Source organism: Canis lupus, chromosome 2, assembly GCF_003254725.2.
Source record: "Canis lupus dingo isolate Sandy chromosome 2, ASM325472v2, whole genome shotgun sequence".
NCBI classification, from domain to species: Eukaryota; Metazoa; Chordata; class Mammalia; order Carnivora; family Canidae; genus Canis; species Canis lupus.
Window position 1 is genome coordinate 75,132,393 of NC_064244.1, and position 16,524 is coordinate 75,148,916.

At 56.6% G+C, this 16,524-nt stretch overlaps 1 protein-coding gene across 7 annotated transcripts in view; it reads right to left on the reverse strand.

The window, feature by feature from the left end:
- Positions 1-11,847, reverse strand: part of EPHB2 (EPH receptor B2) — a 185,612-nt gene extending 173,765 nt beyond the window's left edge. For 6 of the 7 annotated variants that reach the window (XM_049105949.1, XM_049105948.1, XM_035713108.2 and 3 more), the window contains exon 1: positions 11,621-11,805. In XM_049105949.1, the coding sequence (XP_048961906.1) occupies positions 11,621-11,681 (61 nt within the window). In that variant the 5' untranslated portion in view covers positions 11,682-11,805. Of the gene's footprint in view, positions 1-11,620 lie in introns of all 7 variants that reach the window. The other variant, XM_035713106.2, reaches the window with a different exon arrangement.
- Between the last annotated feature and the right edge of the window lie 4,677 nt (positions 11,848-16,524).

A 16,524-nucleotide genomic window follows, 5' to 3' on the forward strand; every position in this document is an offset into this window, starting at 1 on the left:
TTTGAAATACTAAAGAGAAGAAGACAAGAAACCAGCTCTTTGTTGATCTGTCTTGAAGTCAGGGTCCCTGAGTACGGATTCTAACTCCATGATTTTCTGTAGGCAAAGTATTTAACGTCTGTAAGCCTTAACTCTTTCGTCTCTAGGATGCAGGTAACCGTTAACACCTAAACACCTTGCCTGGCCTCTAGCAAGCCCTCGATAAATGTCAGTTGAGAAGCCGAGGCTGGGAGAGGTTCAGTAAACACTTGCCTTTCATACATTATCTCTTTTAATTCCCCCCAAATGACACCACAGGGCAGGTGAGGTCATCTTATTTTACAGATGAGAAACTGAGGCTGGGAAGGATGAAGCGACTCAGCCACGGTGATACAGCTGGCGTGGGGAGGAGCCAGGATCGGAACGGTCTGCCTACCTCCAAAGTCTGGGATCTTCCTCCGCTGTCTCCTGCCTCTGCTACGTCCCTGGACCCAGGCCAACGAGCCATCAGAACCCTTTCAACTCCAGAAGGGAGTCCCAAGCTCTGCTGGCAGGGCTGGGCTTCCGGGCCGGCTCGGGGACACCCAGCGTCAGGGCCTCCTTGGCAGCTCGGGGGCCCTTTCGGCTCTTCTCCCGAGAGCCCCAGGAGCTGCCATCCGAGGCCGTGGGGAATGACAGCTGACGCTGACGGGGGACAGGCGAGAGGATGGACCGGCCCGGGCCCTGACTCGCGCAGACTCCCTGGGCCACGGCCTTTCGTGGGTTCTAGAAAGGCCCCGCGGGCTCTGGCCGACGCTGTTCCCAGGCTCTGCCTCCCTGTGAGAGGCGGAGAAGCCCCATTCAGGCGGGACGCATCCCACTGTGCGCTAAGCCGCTTTCTCCCCACTTACACGTTTCAGATGCTTTTTGTCCTTCCGGCTTCCCATGGACTCAGGCCAAGTGACAAGTTGGTGCTGTGGACATATGTCGTCGCCATAATGGGAATGTTGACCTCACGCTCTCTCCCCGCTGCGGCCAGGCAGCTCGCACCCCGCCCTGGGCCTTGGCGTGCCCCGTTCTCAGCCACACAGGACTCGGGCTCCCCGCGCCGCACGCTCAGAGGCCGCCCATCCGGACCCTTGCACATGCTGCCCCGCGGCCTGCAACGCCTGCCTTGCCGCTTCTTCCTGGCCCCATTTCACAGGGGAGGAAACGGAGGCTCAAGGAGGGAAGTTAGAAGGGCCAACGTCACGCCATAGGAGCCGGAGCCAAAGGTCCAACCTGGCCTGGAAGGTTCCATCGCAAGAGCGCGTGCTTTCCATTCCAACAACTCTGCCCCGAAGAAGAAACCCAAAGGAAGACATGCCCTCTGCCTCCAAACGCGGCCCACACCTGCAGGAAGGGGCTTATGCTTCTGGGTTGTTCCAGAAGGCAGGAAAAGGAACCGGGGAGGGAAGTTACGGGCAAAGAAATTCCCCTAATTCAAGGTTAAGAGGCATTTCCAGCAACTTCACTACCTACCGTCTGCGTGACCGTGGGTGATTCACTGCGGCTCCTAGAGCCCCAGTTTCTCCATCTGTAAAATGGAGATAACGATGCTCTTGTTATTTCGCTCCCACCCCGACACACCTGAGCTACAGCTTGTTAACTGCCAGCCGGTGAGCCAGATCAAGCCAGCAAACACGGTTTTGTTTGATCAGGACAGTGTTTTAGAAGAAATTGAGCAAACATTTAAAAGCTCAGCTTTCCCATAAACACCAAAACTCTGAAAATCAGAAGATGTGGCAAAATTGAATCCCAATTCCAGCACGGCGACCTGGTCAGGAGAGGGTTGCACCTGGCTTCCTTGGAGGACACGCACGGGCTCCGGGGCACTGCTGTCTGTCTAACACGCGGCTCACACTCAGAGCTCAGGGTCGCCCACCCACCCAACTCACCACTGGCACAACATCTCTATGTGCTCTGGAACAACCTGGGGTCCAGACTTCGATCTGACAGCAACAGGCCAATGCCTCTAGACTTCTTCACTTCCACCACTGCTTCTCTACTCCTACGGTGGCCCTTGACCAAGGTGGGAGTGACAAACTGCAGTCACATCATTACAGGTTCTTTTACAGTTGAACGGAGAACACAGTTGCTCCTTGCCATCACCTTCTGAGGTGGGTGAAATCATGATTCTCCATTCACAGATAAGGAAACTGAGGCTCCGAGGGGTGATGTGTCCTGCCCCCAGGCCACAGGGGCACCTTGGTCCCATTCTGCAAATCTGGTCCCACCAGACCAGGGCCCCCTTGTCTGGCCTCTAGCCTCATGCTAGATCTTGACTTTCTATGATTCTGGCTGCCGTTTTTAATCATTTGTAATTTACTGCATAAATATCTATTTCGTGCCTATCATGAGCTTTGTGCTGAGCATGGGATAAGGTGAAGTGTGGAGAGCCCCTTGCCCCCTTAGGGGAGACAGATAACACTGGAAGCCAGTGCAGGGAGACAGTGCTGGAGGTGGAGTGGGAGGGAACAGAAGGTAGGGAATGAGGCTTCTGGCTTCCTGTTACCCGCACCCCTGCACCAGACTATAAACTCCCCGTGGCAGATTGTCTCCAAATATGGCCACCAACAATGCCTCCCATTGCTAAACACAAAACCACTCTCCCATTAAGGGGGGAGTAGTCTAAGACTAAGTTTGGACCATAGGTTGGCTCGCAGCACATGGAGATGTGTGCCCATGGTGAAGCGGGTGGGTGGGGGATACCGAGCTCTAAGCATCCCCTCCAGAGACGTGTTGAAGACTCTGGGCAATGAAGTGTCAATTTTTATAGGTTAAACCATTGAGCAAGAAATGGGGCTTTCCTGGGAGCACGTGGCTGGCTTAGTTGGCAGAAGGTGTGACTTTTGATCTCAGAGTTGTGAGTTTGAGCCCCACGTGGGGCGTAAAGCTTAAAAAAGAGAGAAAGACAGACAGAAAGAAAGAACAAACTGACTTTCCTTTAACAATTGAGCAGAAAATCAAGCCCACTCTATTTCCCCCCACCTGGAACCTGATGAAGAAGCCTGGGATGACCCTGAGATGGCTTTGTGACCTTTTTTTGGCAGCAGGGGTGATGTTTTGTGATGTTTGAGCCTGGGTCTTCAGAGGTCTGGGCAGTTTCTGCTTCACCGTCCTGGGAGCCAGCCACCATGGAAAGCCAAGTCAGTCTGGCCTGACGGGAAGAGATCCTGAGGAATGCGATGGCGGGCCCAGCCCTGCCAGCCCCATCAGGGTCTCAGAGAGGTACGGGAGGCCACCATGGACTTTCCGGCACAACCTAGCTGAGTATGGGCTCATGAGTGACCCCAGCTGACACCGCACGCAACAGAATGAACACCCAGGGGAACCCAGCCCATCTACTGAATCAGAAGTAATAAATCATCGTTTTAAGCCAGTACATTTTTGGGGTGACTTGTTATGCAGCAAAAGATAGCTGATACACTTTCTGGGAGCAGAGTCCTGCACTTTCTATAGCTCTCCCCTCCCCTGCCTGGAGCCTGGCACTAAGCATTGAATCTCAGAGCTGGAAAGGGCCACCCAGACCCCTGAGTCCCACTGCTTCACTTCATGGAAGAGGCAGGCCCAGAGTGACAGGCCTGAGAGCAGGGAAGCAGTTTACTCCAGATCACACGGAGAGATGGGGGCAGATCTAGGAGGAAAGCTTGAACCCACACAAATGTGGAATGCGAGTTGGTAGCAAGTTACCCCTAGCACTCCTGCCGTCTGCAGAGGCAGCCACTCTTCGGCTCCAGCCAACTGTGGCCGTGTGGGACGTGGGCCCAGCGAAGCCAGATTGTCTGACTTTTCACAGAAGCCAGAAAGAAGATTTCTCTCTAAAAATCTCTTGATTTTTAAATGTTGGCTAAGAATTCAAGTTGGATTGATGATCTCTGGGCCATTGAGACTGGCCCTGGGCTTCAAGCTTGATCTGGCTGCAAGCAGCATTGGCACCACCCCCACCGGCCTCAGTTTCCTCATCTCTAAAATGGGCCCCATGGCTCCTGCCCACTCACTGGGTTGCTGCGAAAACCCGATGAGCTAATGGATTTGGAAGTACAAGCTACAAATGGCCCTGCCACTCAGTTCTCTGTGGAAGCGCCCCTTACGATGTAACGAGTTAACACCCGATTTGTCTAAGTTAGAACAACATTATTCTGGCCATTATGACAAAGATTGTATTTTTATGGCAGGTTTGTGAGTTCCAGAACCCTCTCGCTTGCATTATCTCAGGATGTTGATGGAGTCGGAGGCTGGACGGCTGCCCTGGAGACCCTCACCAGAGCCAAGCCCTTCCACTGAGCTGGGAGGCACATTCCAGAAATGGCTGGAGTGGCAGTGAAGAACAAGGGCTCTGGAGTCACCCGGACCTGGGTTTGAATCCCTGACTCCCACCGCCTCATTTTATGTCCTTGGGCTAAACCCCTGAGCTTCCGTTTTCTCATCTGTAGAATGGGCATCGTAATAATACCACCTGGAGGGGCTCTTGGGGTGACTGCAGCAGATGACACACACACAGCGGTAGAGTGTCTGGCACAAGAATCGATGGCCCTGATCATTATCATGGCACAGAAGTTGGTGCCTGGCAGGCATAGGGCCAAAAAGGAAAGCATGGCTCTAGAGGATCCTACTACTTTCCTGAGATTAGGGAGGCAGACCTGGGGGAGGGATGGGTCCCAGAGACAGAGTCTGGGGGGGCCTCTCAACCATCCAGGAAGAGTCAGAGCCTTGCCCCATAAGGCTCAGGACTTACTACTGCATCTCCAGTCTTTCCCCACAGTTGAGTGAAGAGGGGTTGAGAGAGACATGGAGACGGAGTCCCCCTAGTCAAACAGCACCCACATTCCCCTCCACTCTGAAGCCAATCTCCTGTCGGTGTCCAGCAATAACAACCAGTTAAGATTTGCTGCACGCTCATCACACTTGAGGCCACACTCAGCTTTATCTTTTATGGATTAACACACTCATTCTTCACAACCACTTCCAGAGCTGGAAACTACCGTTCTCCCTGTTGTACAGAGGAGGGGGGAGGTGCTGGGACTCAGACAGGACACCCAGCAAAGGATGGTCTGACTCTGGAGGCCCTTCCTGTAGCCCCCAGGCTATGCTGTTTATGGAACAAGAGAAAAGCGGTCAGGGCTAAGCTAAAGGGCTATGGGATTTCGGAGAAAGGAGCAAGTACTCTGGCAAGGAGTGACATTCGTAGGACGTTTCGTAGGAAAGGACAACCAGTGAACATGGGCCGCGGCCACCGGGCAGGCTGCACTGCTGAGCATCTCATTTAATCCTCGCCAGGATGTGTTTCCATCTCCATTTACAGACGACGACGAAGCCGAGGCTCAGCACATCCCTTGTTCAAGGCCACAGAGCGGGCGAGGTCTCCTCCCTGAGGACACCCCCACCCCCAGGGGGCTGCAGCAGGGCAACAGGTGGTTCCAGGAAGCTCACCTGGCGTGGCCCGGCTAAGGTGGCCTGGGCAAGCTCTCCAGGTGACACAGGGGCGCCAAAGAGACAGGTGTCCCTTCTCCCACCCTCCAGAAGGCAGCTGCCTTAAGAGGCCCTTTAGGGCTTTCAAGCAGCCTTATCAGACTGAGCTGATCCCAATCAGGAAGCTTCCAGGTGCTGTCACATCAACGGCCCACCCCGCCCCTGGGAGCTGTGCAAACATCCTTCCCCGCCCTCCCCCAGCCCAGCCTCTGTCCACCAGCAGGCAGGCAGCCCGGGCAGGTGGTGCTAACTCTGATTGATTTCGCTTTATTTCAGTCTTTTCCAGTTTCCCGCTGCGGCGTCTCTTCCTCTTTCCCAGGAGTCCTGTGTTTTATCCTCTGGGGAACAAATCTGCCTGCCCAATGGACAAGCCTAGGGGAACGTGTTAAAGATACAGACTCCCAGGCCGTATTCTTGATCTACCAAACCTCCAGCAAAGTCAGGCAAGCAGGCCAGGCCCACCTCTGCCAGGAGGCCGCCCTGATCTCCCCCCTCCACCCAGGGAGGGAGCACAGCTCCCCTGCCTTACCCGGTCCAGGCCACCTGTCACCACCAGCTCCATCCGCACCTTCCGCAGGGGTCTCTCTGTGTGCGGGGTCCGACCTGTAGCCTTAACTCATAGGTGAGCTCTGGGTGGCACAGCTGCCCAGCTGCTACCCTGGGCTTCGCGGAGTGCCCAGCACGGCTGCCCGGAGACCCTCCCTCCCCCCCTGCTCTGAAGCTGATGCAAACCTTCATGAAGTTGGGGGGGGGGCAGCAAAAGCACCAGGAAGGACAACCTCGTGGGAGGGATGGGGGGTGGGGGCACAGCAGAGCAGAAGGGCTGGCTGGCAGGGGTGGGAGCGAACCTGGGATTCCAGAATTAGGGGAAGCAAGCCCCCCACCGTGCGCCCTGGCATAGGCTGGTGTTTTCACAATGACTGAGAAATTTCTGAAACTAAGGACCTTCTTCCTGGAAAAATCTGTATTAATATCCCATGTTCAATGATCATTTCAGGCTGATCACAGATCCCCAGAACTAAGGAGGTCTGCGGAACCCTGTTGAGAGTCCGTCTGGTATAAGAACCCAAGTACCTGCTCCCAAGAAGGCCCTGGAGGAGGAGGCAGAGACGGAGCTCTGGGCCCACCCACACTTGTGGGGTTGCCATCCCGAGACTGGGGGATGCTGGGAGCCTGAGCGATGAGTTGAGAGAGACACTAGGGTTGATGTGTTGCCTGGACAACCCAAATGCCAAAAGGGGGCCCAAATTAGGACACGGCCATCACTGACTACGCCTACACTCCAAGGAGGGGGACCTCACAAGGGCCAAGAAGAGCATCTAATGTTCACGGCCGTGTGCCAGGGTGCCTGACGCTTCATGTGGGTGTCCACAGAAACCCCTGGGGGAACAGAGGTCCGGGGAATCTGAGTTCCTTGCCCAGGACACAGCACGCTGGCATTTAAACCCAGGTCCGACTGCCCTCGAACGCCGTGTTTCTTCTCTACCCAACCCTGTCTGTGAAGCCGAGCGGGCCCCGTTCCCCACCGGAGCTGGAATGCCTTCCCCCTCCCCGGCACCTGACACGAGCTAGGTGCCCACGGATGGATGGGAGAATAAATGAATGAATAAAGTCAACTTGCCTCTGAATTCTACAGCATTTGGGTTTTAAATCTAAGCCCGGATTTCCTGGCTAAGACGGATACATGAAAGGAGCCTCCTTTAAAAATGAAAAGCAGAAGAAACAAACATAAAAGGAAAACCAATTCCAAATTAATCCCACTGAAGGTCGCTGGGTCTTAGGGAATGCCCAAGAGGTGGACCCAGTAGAGAGCCGGGGTGGGGGTAGGAGAGACAAGAAGTGTGTTGGGGGGCTGGAGGGCGGGCTCCCTCAGCCCTCACAAGAAGGGGACCTGTCTAGCACATAGCCGCTGCTCATCCATTTGACTCCTCAGCCCTGGATGAACCGTGACCTGTGACCATGTCCAAGCCAGCCCCTTGGCTTCTCCCTCCAGGAAGACTTCCTTGGTCTCCTTCATCTCTGTATCGTTCCCCTGATTCTTCACATAACACAATGCGATAGATCCGTTCACGCATTCACTCAACATACATTCAGTCAACGTTCCTTAGCTGACTGTGTCATTCAGTTCCTGGGGCCCCATGGGACTCGGCACAGCTCTAGGCACTGAGGATGATGCCATAGCAGACGTGACTGATAAAAGCCGCTTCCCTCCCCGAGTTTATCGTCTAGTGGGCAAGGTGGACTCCAGACCAGGAAACTAATGAAACTCTGAAACCGCTTCGGATGGCCATGGGTGTCAGGAAGCAAAACAAAGCAGGTGGGTTAGAAAGCGGCCGAACTAAGTCTGTTTTAGATGAGGTACTCGGGGAGGGCCTCTGGGGAGGTGGCATCGGAATTGAGCTCCTCTTCCCACAACTGTGGACATAAAAATAAGCCAGGGGAGCTCTCTCAGGGAGCTTACACTCTAGCAGGGAACAGACAAGCTGACCTTTTCTCAACTGTGCGGGGCCGGGTGTGGCTCATCTGAACATCCCACACACTGGATGTCAGAGATCTTTCCAGAGCAAATCTGGCCAGGTCCCTCAATGGCTCAAGAACCTTCAACGGCTCCCCACGGCCCTCACCATCAAGTCCAAATTCCTCAGCCTACCGTCCTAGCCTTTTAGGACTTGCCCTGCCCTCCATTTCCAGGCTCATCCCCCATTGCTGCCCTCGACACCCGGTCCCCTCAGATGCACCCAAGCAAGTCCCCAGTCCGAGCCTCCATGTCCCTGCACAGGCTGCTTCTCTTTCCAGGTAAAAGTCTCCTCATCCGCTAAGTCTTAAAGGCAATCTCCTTAACTTTTGAGAACACAGTTCTTTAGCGTGACAGGTGGCTGGGGAAGTCTCATTGCAGGGAGAATGAAGTAGTCAGAGGACGAGGCACAGAATAAAGCCATAAAAGAGGAAGTAGCCCTCTTCCATCCTAAACCGCCTCTGCCACCCCAGTGGCACACAACTTCCTCCTGGCAGCACTCTGGGACACACGTATCACATTATATGTGCCAATGTTTTCCCTATCAGCTTGTCCCCTATCTCCCTGCTCAGCCCCACACCGGCCAGAGGAAGCTCCTTAAATATTTGGAGACCAAAGGAGCAAATGCACGGAGACCGATTTTCCCTAGACTTCAACCTTTGGATTCCATCTAGTGGCTGGTCTGTCACTGGCCTCTTCTCCTGTTGGATGTGTCCCCAGGGCGCTTCCATCCATCACTAAGCCCCCACTCCAGATGCTGCAGACTTGTGTTTCCCTGGAGCGGGGGGGTGTCTCATGGTTCAGGGGAGACATTAGGTTCACCGTACCAACCCAGGAGTCCCCCATCCCCCAATACACATATACCTTCTCTCCCCTCTCTTGTTCTGGGGGTTTCCTAGGATCTCAGTGCTCGGGACAGCCTTGTTGCTACAGAGTCTGAGGAGCGGGGAGGGAATGGGGTGCTGGCCATGTGACTCAGGGGATTGGGAGCTTCAGGGGAAGCCCTTCCAACACCCCAAGCTTCAGACGTGAAGCCATACACTCTGCTGTTCCCAGTTGAACCCAGTCTTTTCTGGGATGTGCTACAAGCATCCCTGCCCAACCTCATCCTCCACCCCCCACCCCAAGGCCACACACAGTTCTTCAGGGTGGGCTTTTCTCATTCGTTATGTGGTCTGAATCTCACAAACACCCCCGTGAGATAAGGTGGGAAGAGAATGATCATTACGCCTTCATCTGACAAGAAAGAAACAGGCTCAGAGAGAGGAAGTGGGTGCATATATCATGGGATCCCAAGAGATCACCCAGACCATTTTACACACAGGGAAACGGAGGCCCCCGTAAGGGAGGGTGCTGGCCCAGAGTCCCAAGTATATTAGAAGCAGGGCCCTTGACCTCCACCTCACACCATGTCCCCATCCATCTGGCCAGCTCCTTGTTAACCCCTGACAGATTAGATTCCTTGGTGTCTTGGGGCTTGGGGGGCAAAGGAAGAGCCTAAAGCAAGGTCTGGGGTGCCCTCCCCCACCTGCCCCCAAGCAGCCACCTCCTCCTGTGATGTCAGGGGCCCATCGACCGGGTGTCCAGGGCCCACAGTCCAGCCAGGCCACAGCCCACCAGATCCCAACCATCCCCAGCCAGGGCCACGGCCGGACAGGCACGGGCCTTCCATCTACCCCACGGTAATTAAAAACACACCAGGCCTCTTCCAACGCGAGAGGGGCCAATTTTCTTCCCCTCCAGCACCGCTGACTGCAACCTAAATAGCAATATTTATGCCAAGCGCCCCATAATACTGTAAACATCCCAATGTATAGCGGGCCAACACATGAGTCATTTCCCCAAAGCCATAGTTAATAAGTGGTACCTCAGCCATATTCTAGGGAGCTCCAGCCAGCATCCAGGCCTCAGGGCTGCCCTCCACACCCAGGGCCCCGGGGTACCCTCAGTGCCCCAGTGGCCCCACTCTGGGAAACCACAGGCAACCGCCAGATCCTCCAGGAGCCAGAAGACAGCTGCCTGCATTCGAGAAACTGCCATCTAGGGATACCCCTGCACCCCCAAAGTGTGGTCACTAAAGCACTCCTTTACCAAGAGAAGAACTAAAGTTATAGCACAGGGTCCCCCCAGACCGTTTACAGAGGCCACAGCCCCACGCCTGGTCTGATCAGGTTTTTGTTCTGGGGCTTGTTTGTTTGTTTTGAGTTGCAAGAGGGGAAGGGGCTCTCCACCATCCCAAAGTGGCCTGAGAGGAGGGCACATATGCTTCACTCCTCAGCCCGTGGGGGCAGATCCTGGAAGGGGTCGCCCTGCCGTAGGGGCCAGAAAAGCCAGCAGTATGAACAGAGCCCGGGCTTCAGAGACCTCAGACCTGGGTTCTGTTTTTACCACCCAAAGGCCATGGGTGAGCCACTGAGTTCTCTGAGCCTCGGTTTCCCTTCCGCTTAAAAGGGAGTAACAGTCATACCCACCTGGCTTCTGTGCAAGACTTATTTGGGAGAATCCAACAAAATTGTGGGTGGGAAAGCACTTTGCAAAGCTTAGAGTACCCTTGTCAACCGTACAGCACGTTGTAAACCACAGAGAGCTGCATATAGTGCGAAGTACTTCATAAACTGTAAAGCGGTTTGGAAACTGTAAAGTGCAGTCCACATGAGAACCATTATTCACATTCATTCCTTGCCCTACAAGCTTGGCCATTTCTGGTGGACACACCCAGATCCCACTAACTTTCCCTCCAGAGCGAGCTGGCTCGGGGAGACCCGGCTGCCACCGCGACGCCTTGGGGCCCGGGCGGTACCGACGCACGGAGCCACGGGGAGAGGGTGGCAGCGACCCCGGCCAAGCCCGACGCGGGGCAAGAGCATCTGGTCCGGCCCTGGCGGCAGCTGGAGAGTTCCCGGGGCTCCCGCGGCCACGCCGAGCTGTGCCGCCGGCGGGGCGGTGGCCGGCAGGGGTGCCCGGAGACCCGGCGCGGCGGAGGGATGCCCACGGACCCATCCCCCCGCGCCCCCCCGCGGTCCTCCCGGGGAGGGGACCCCATTGTACGCCGCGGGCGATGGGCAGGCGGCGGCGCGGGGGCTGGCGCGCGTTCGCTTCCCCTCCGCGGCTCCCCGCTCGTCCTGGGGGCGCCGGGCGCGTCCCGGGGGCGCAGACCGCGGGGCCCCCACCCCGGCCGGCCGCGGGGCCTCCCTGCCTCCGCTCGCTGCCAAACTTTCCAGCCCCGACCGCGCGCCGGGCCCGGGGGCGGGCGCCCCTCCACGCCGTGGCGAGCCAGGCCAGGCCCGCGCGGCGCGGGTGCGGGGCGGGGCGGGCGGGGCGGGTGCCCGGGCCGGGGGCGGCGGGCGCGCGTGGGCAGCCCCCGGCCCTGGGCGGCGCTCCCCGGCTGGCTACAAAGCCTCGGCAAGATGGTCCCTTCGCCTCCTCCTGGCACAGTCAATCAGCGCCCGCCGCTCCCCGGGCGCCCGCGGGGCCCGCGCTCCCCGCGCGGCCGGACACACCTCCCCGCGGCCACCTGCGCCCGGCGCGAGCCCCCGGGCAAACTTCGCGGCCGCGGGCGGAGGTGGGCGCCGGCGGCCCCGTGCCCGGCCGCTCCCCGCCCCCATCGCCCGCCCGCCCGCCCGCCCGCGCGCTCACCTTCCACCGCGGCGAGCAGCGGCAGCAGCAGCAGCGCGGCCCCCAGCCTCCGCAGGGCCATGGCTGCGCCTCCCGGGGCCTCGGGCCGCCGCGCCGCGGGACCCGGGCGGCAGCGCGCGCCCCGGGCTCGGGGGGCCGGGGGGGGCGGCGAGGCGCGGCGCACACACAGCCGCCGCCACCGCGCAGCCAGCAGAATGAGCCATCCAGCCCGGGCAGAACGGGGACCCGGGCTCCGCCAGCGCCGGGCACGGCCCACCTGAGCCGCGGGCGCGGGGGGAGCCCGGCCCGGCCGCCGCCCCCCGCGCGCGCCCGGGACCCCGGCCGGCCGCGCGCGCCCCCCGAGCCCCGGCCCCCCGCGCGCCCGCGGAGCCCCCGGGGGCCACGGCGCGGGCGCGGGGGCGCAGAGACCTCGCGCGCCCGGGCGCCGGAGACCCCGAGCTCCCCCCGCGCAGCAGTGGTCTCTCCCGGCGCTGTGGCTCCTCCAGATAAAGCAGCGATTTCAGCCCAAATGTTTCTGAATTTTTATTGAATGCTGCAAAGCCGGAGAGCGTCTGGCGCGGCTGACAGGGGCAGGGAGAGGGGACCCCGGGGGGGGGGGGGGGGAGGGCGGGGAAGGGGCTGCCCAAAGCGAGGGCTGGCCCTACCTGTCAGGGCCGGGAGTGCCACCCCCTTGCCTCAGCCCTGCCACCCGGGTCCCTGCGGCTCCGAAAGGGACCGAACTGCAATGAATGAAAAAAAAAAAAAAAAAAAAAAAAAGAGAGAGAGAGAGAGAAAGAGAGAGAGAGAGAGAGAAGGGGGGGTGGAGATGGGAACAAAACAGGCGGCTTTCCCAGGCGCTGGGGCTGGGCTGGGGCCTCCGCCTGGGAGAGAGGGCCTTGGCGCTAACACGAGGGCCTTGGGTGGGGGGGTCACTCCAGCGGGGGTGGGCCGGGCCTGGCAGACAGACCCCAGGCCTACCTCCCCGCCTTGTTCCGAGCCAGCCCGTGAGCCTCTCCCCGCAGACCCTTCTATCTGTACCTCAGGTTTCTCTCTCCGTTCGTCTTGTTCCTAATGCAGTTTTGGGGTGAAAAAGGCAGATGGGGGGCGGTATCTGGGGAAGCCTCATTCTCCCCCATGGAATGGACCTCTCTCTGTGCAGCCATGGTTTTGTGCATGGCAGTCCCTTCGGGGAGGACACAACCCCTTTTCCATCCCTGTGGGCCCGGCCCTGCTCTGACAGCCTTCATCACCATCATCATTAACAGGCTTTGCGGAGGCCGGATGGTGGGCAGGCTGCAGGGGGCCTGCGGGAATCACCCAGGCAGGGCCCCTGGCCTTTGCGAGCTGCCTCCTGACAAACAAGACTTAACCAGGAGCTTCCTGCTCTGTGGAGTGGGTGTAAGAGCCCAGTAGAGGTACAGATGGTTTAAATTCGCTCTACACCATCCAGACCTCTCCTGTCCCTTTGTCCTGCAAACTATCAAAATGTCCCCGCAATCCGCTCCCTTCGGAGCCCACCCTACAGTCCATACCAACGAAAGGGCCCCCCAGACTCTGAGACTCCATCTAAGGTTGGGAAAATTGGGTCGTCTTTTGAAGCTTTGGGAGCCCAACTCCTGGAAGGTCACCAGGAGGAAGTGGGCCCTGCCAGCTGGGAAAGACAGCTTGGAGAGGAAGAAGAAATTGGGGGGTGGGGGATGTCCCCCTCTCAAGCCTATAGATTCCTCCTTGACCAGGGTCAAGATCCTCTAGGGTAGGGATGGCCTTTATTTTCAGTTCTTGCTTGTCAGACTTTCCAAGGGACCCAGGTTTTGAGAGACGCTGAGCTTGGCCCATCCTGGGGCAAGAGTCCCTCTCCTGGGCAGAACGACCCCGAGCTAGCGCACATGCTGGAGCCAACATCCAGGTGCCCCGTCTCGTCTCTTCCCAATTCAACAGATGTTTCCTGAGCACCTGTTACTATGTGCTAGGTGGATCCAGCTCTTCTGCTCTGTTTCTCTCCACGGGGGCCCTTGTCACCCTCTACCCACTGCAAAGAGGTACCTCCCTCTTTGACCCAAAATGGGAACAGCAGTGGCATTGATTGCGGGTCTGGTACCAGGCACTAGGCTAAGCTTTGTGTATACATTGTGCCCTGAATCTTTTAACCCCGTGAGGCAGGTGCTGACCTTTTCAGATAAGGAAACGGAGGACCAGATAACTCGTCCAAGATCATATGGCAAGTCGGAGCTAGGGTTCAACCCTAGGCTTGTCTGATCCCGGTTCTATCCCCTCTCCGTACTTTCACGGTTGCATCAAACTCCGGGAGTCATTTATCAACTTCCCACATCCCCTCCGCCCAGATAAGGAAACTGAGGCCTATAGACGGGAGTGACTTACTCAACATTATATAACTGAATACAGAGCAGTCCAGGGGCTTTAACTGGCTAAAAAGAAAAATAGTGATAATAATCTTTGTCTCCCTAAACAATATCTTAGTCCCTATTTGGGATCCCACAGGGAGGCTGGGTTCTGCAGTCTGGCCGGGCCTCTCCTCACTGGTCTCTGGCAACTGCCTTCAGCCGGCCTTTGTCCCAGCTGCTCCCTCTGCCAGGGCGCCCCCTCCACTCTAAGAGCTTAGGTTTGGCCCCACCCCACCCCCCACCAAGAGCTTTAATTGACCTTGGCCTCACCCCCTCTCTGAGCTTTTGCACTTTTCTATTTCCTGAAAGATGGTCAGCCTCCTACCGCCCTTTGCGGGTGTCTCAGATTGTTTGTTTCTGATTTGCATCTTATCTCTGCAACCCCTGCAGACTGTGAGCCGCCTGCAGGCAGTGCCCGGACTCAGAACAATACACTGGCAGGACCGGAGGCCCCCAGAGAGCACCTGACCCAATCCCCTCAGCTGCGAGGACCAGGCGGCTTAACTTCATTTGTCTAATGACAACAGCTACTCACATTTGCAATCACGCTTTAACAGTTTACAAAGCAGTGTTCACACCCATCAGCTCGACTGATGCTAATTCAACCAGCCTATCCTGCCAGCCAGCCTGGCAGCAGTGGAAGCTCCATTTCTCAGAAGGGGAAAAAAGTTTCCAGGGAGGGGAAAAAAGTACTTACCCAAGGACACACAGCAGATTTGGGGGTAGAGGTACAGCTGGAACCAGCCTGCAGTGACCGGATTTGTCCAGATCTCTTTCAATCAAATTTGATTAATAAACACTAATTTGGGGGGCACCTGAGTGGCTCAGTCGGTTAAGCATCTGCCTTCGGCTCAGGTCATGATCCCTGGATCTTGGGATCAAGACCCGCATCGGGCTCCCTGCTCAGTGGAGAGCCTGCTTCTCCTTCTCCCTCTGTCTCTCCCCCTACTGGTGTCCTCTTCCCCTCCACTCCCGCCTTCTCTCTGTCAAAAAAATCCAAAAAACAAAAAAACATTAATTGGGCATTTCCTACATGCTAGACACTGGGGAGGCAAGGCCAGCTGTGAGAAGACGCTGCTCTTCTAGAACCCACCTTCTGTCGTATAAGACCTACGTGGACGCGAGAATTAAGATAGTGATAAATGCCAAGAAGACACTAAAGCAGGGTGATAAGACCTTGGGTAACTGGGGAAAGGGTTTCTCTAGCTGGGGGGGGATCAGAGAAATCCTCTGTGAAGACTGAAACAAACATGACAGCCAACACCTGGATGATGAGGGGCCCACCATGTAAAAGTATAGAAAAAGAGGGCTTTCTGAAAAGGAAATGTGTTATGCTGAGTGACATAGGGGTCACCTCACAGTGTAACTAGGTCTCAGGCTCCCATCCTAATGCCCCTTTTCTGCCCACAGGTAGGAACTGCAAATGCAAAGACCCTGAGGTGAGAATATCCTGAGCACCTTCTAGGAATAGTAGCTGGAGCATGGCAAGCAACTGGAGTGTGGAGAAGATTAGGTCAGGGAGAAAGAATATGGATTGTATTTTAAGCACAATGGGGAACCATCGAGAATTATTATTTTTTAAAGATTTTATTTATTCATGAGAGACACACAGAGGCAGACACACAGGCAGAGGGAGAATCAGGCTCCCTGCCGGGAGCCCGATGCAGAGCTCAATCCCAGGACCCCCAGGATCACACTCTGAACCAAAGGCAGACGCTCAACTACTGAGCGACCCAGGCGCTCCACCATCGAGGATTATAAGGAGAGAATAACCGTGTGACCTCGGGCAGTGCACTCACCCTCTCTGGGCCCCACTTGCCACAAATGCAGAATGAGGGCATTGACCGAGATGGTTTTTCTGAGGCTGCTTTGGAGACAGCAAAACCTGTATCCTCATCCCCCCCACACCAGGGATGCCAGTTTCTGGGCCCCCTCCACTCCCCCTGAGGCCTTCTTCCTGAGGGCCTTCTGTAAAGGAAATGTGTTCTGCTGAGTGACAGACACAGGGGTCACCTCACAGCATAACTAGGTCTCGGACTCCCATCCTAAGGCCCCTTCTCTGCCCACAGGCAGGACCCATGGCGGGGGAACAGCCAGTTGTGGGTGAGACCACAGCTGGAGCTAGTGCGAGGCCTGGGGGAGTTCAAGTCCTAGTTCTGACACTAGTTTGCTGTGAGGCCTTGGACAGGGCCCTTTCCCTCTCTGGGCCTGCCCTGGCAAGGGCAGATCTTTCCTCATGAAACTCACAGACCAGCACTGTCCAGCAGCGTATAATACAAGCCCCGTATGTAACTTTTTAATTTTCTATTAGCCACCTCAAAAAAAGAAAAAGAAACAGGTGAAGTTTGCTTTAATGTATTTATCTACCCCAGTATGTCCAAAATAACAACCATTTCAACATGCAAATAATGAAATATTTTATACTTTTTTTCATACTAGGTCTTTGAAATCTGGTGTGCATTTTATATTTTAGCATCTCTCAATTTACACCAGCCACATTTCACGTGCTCTGCTCTTGGCGAC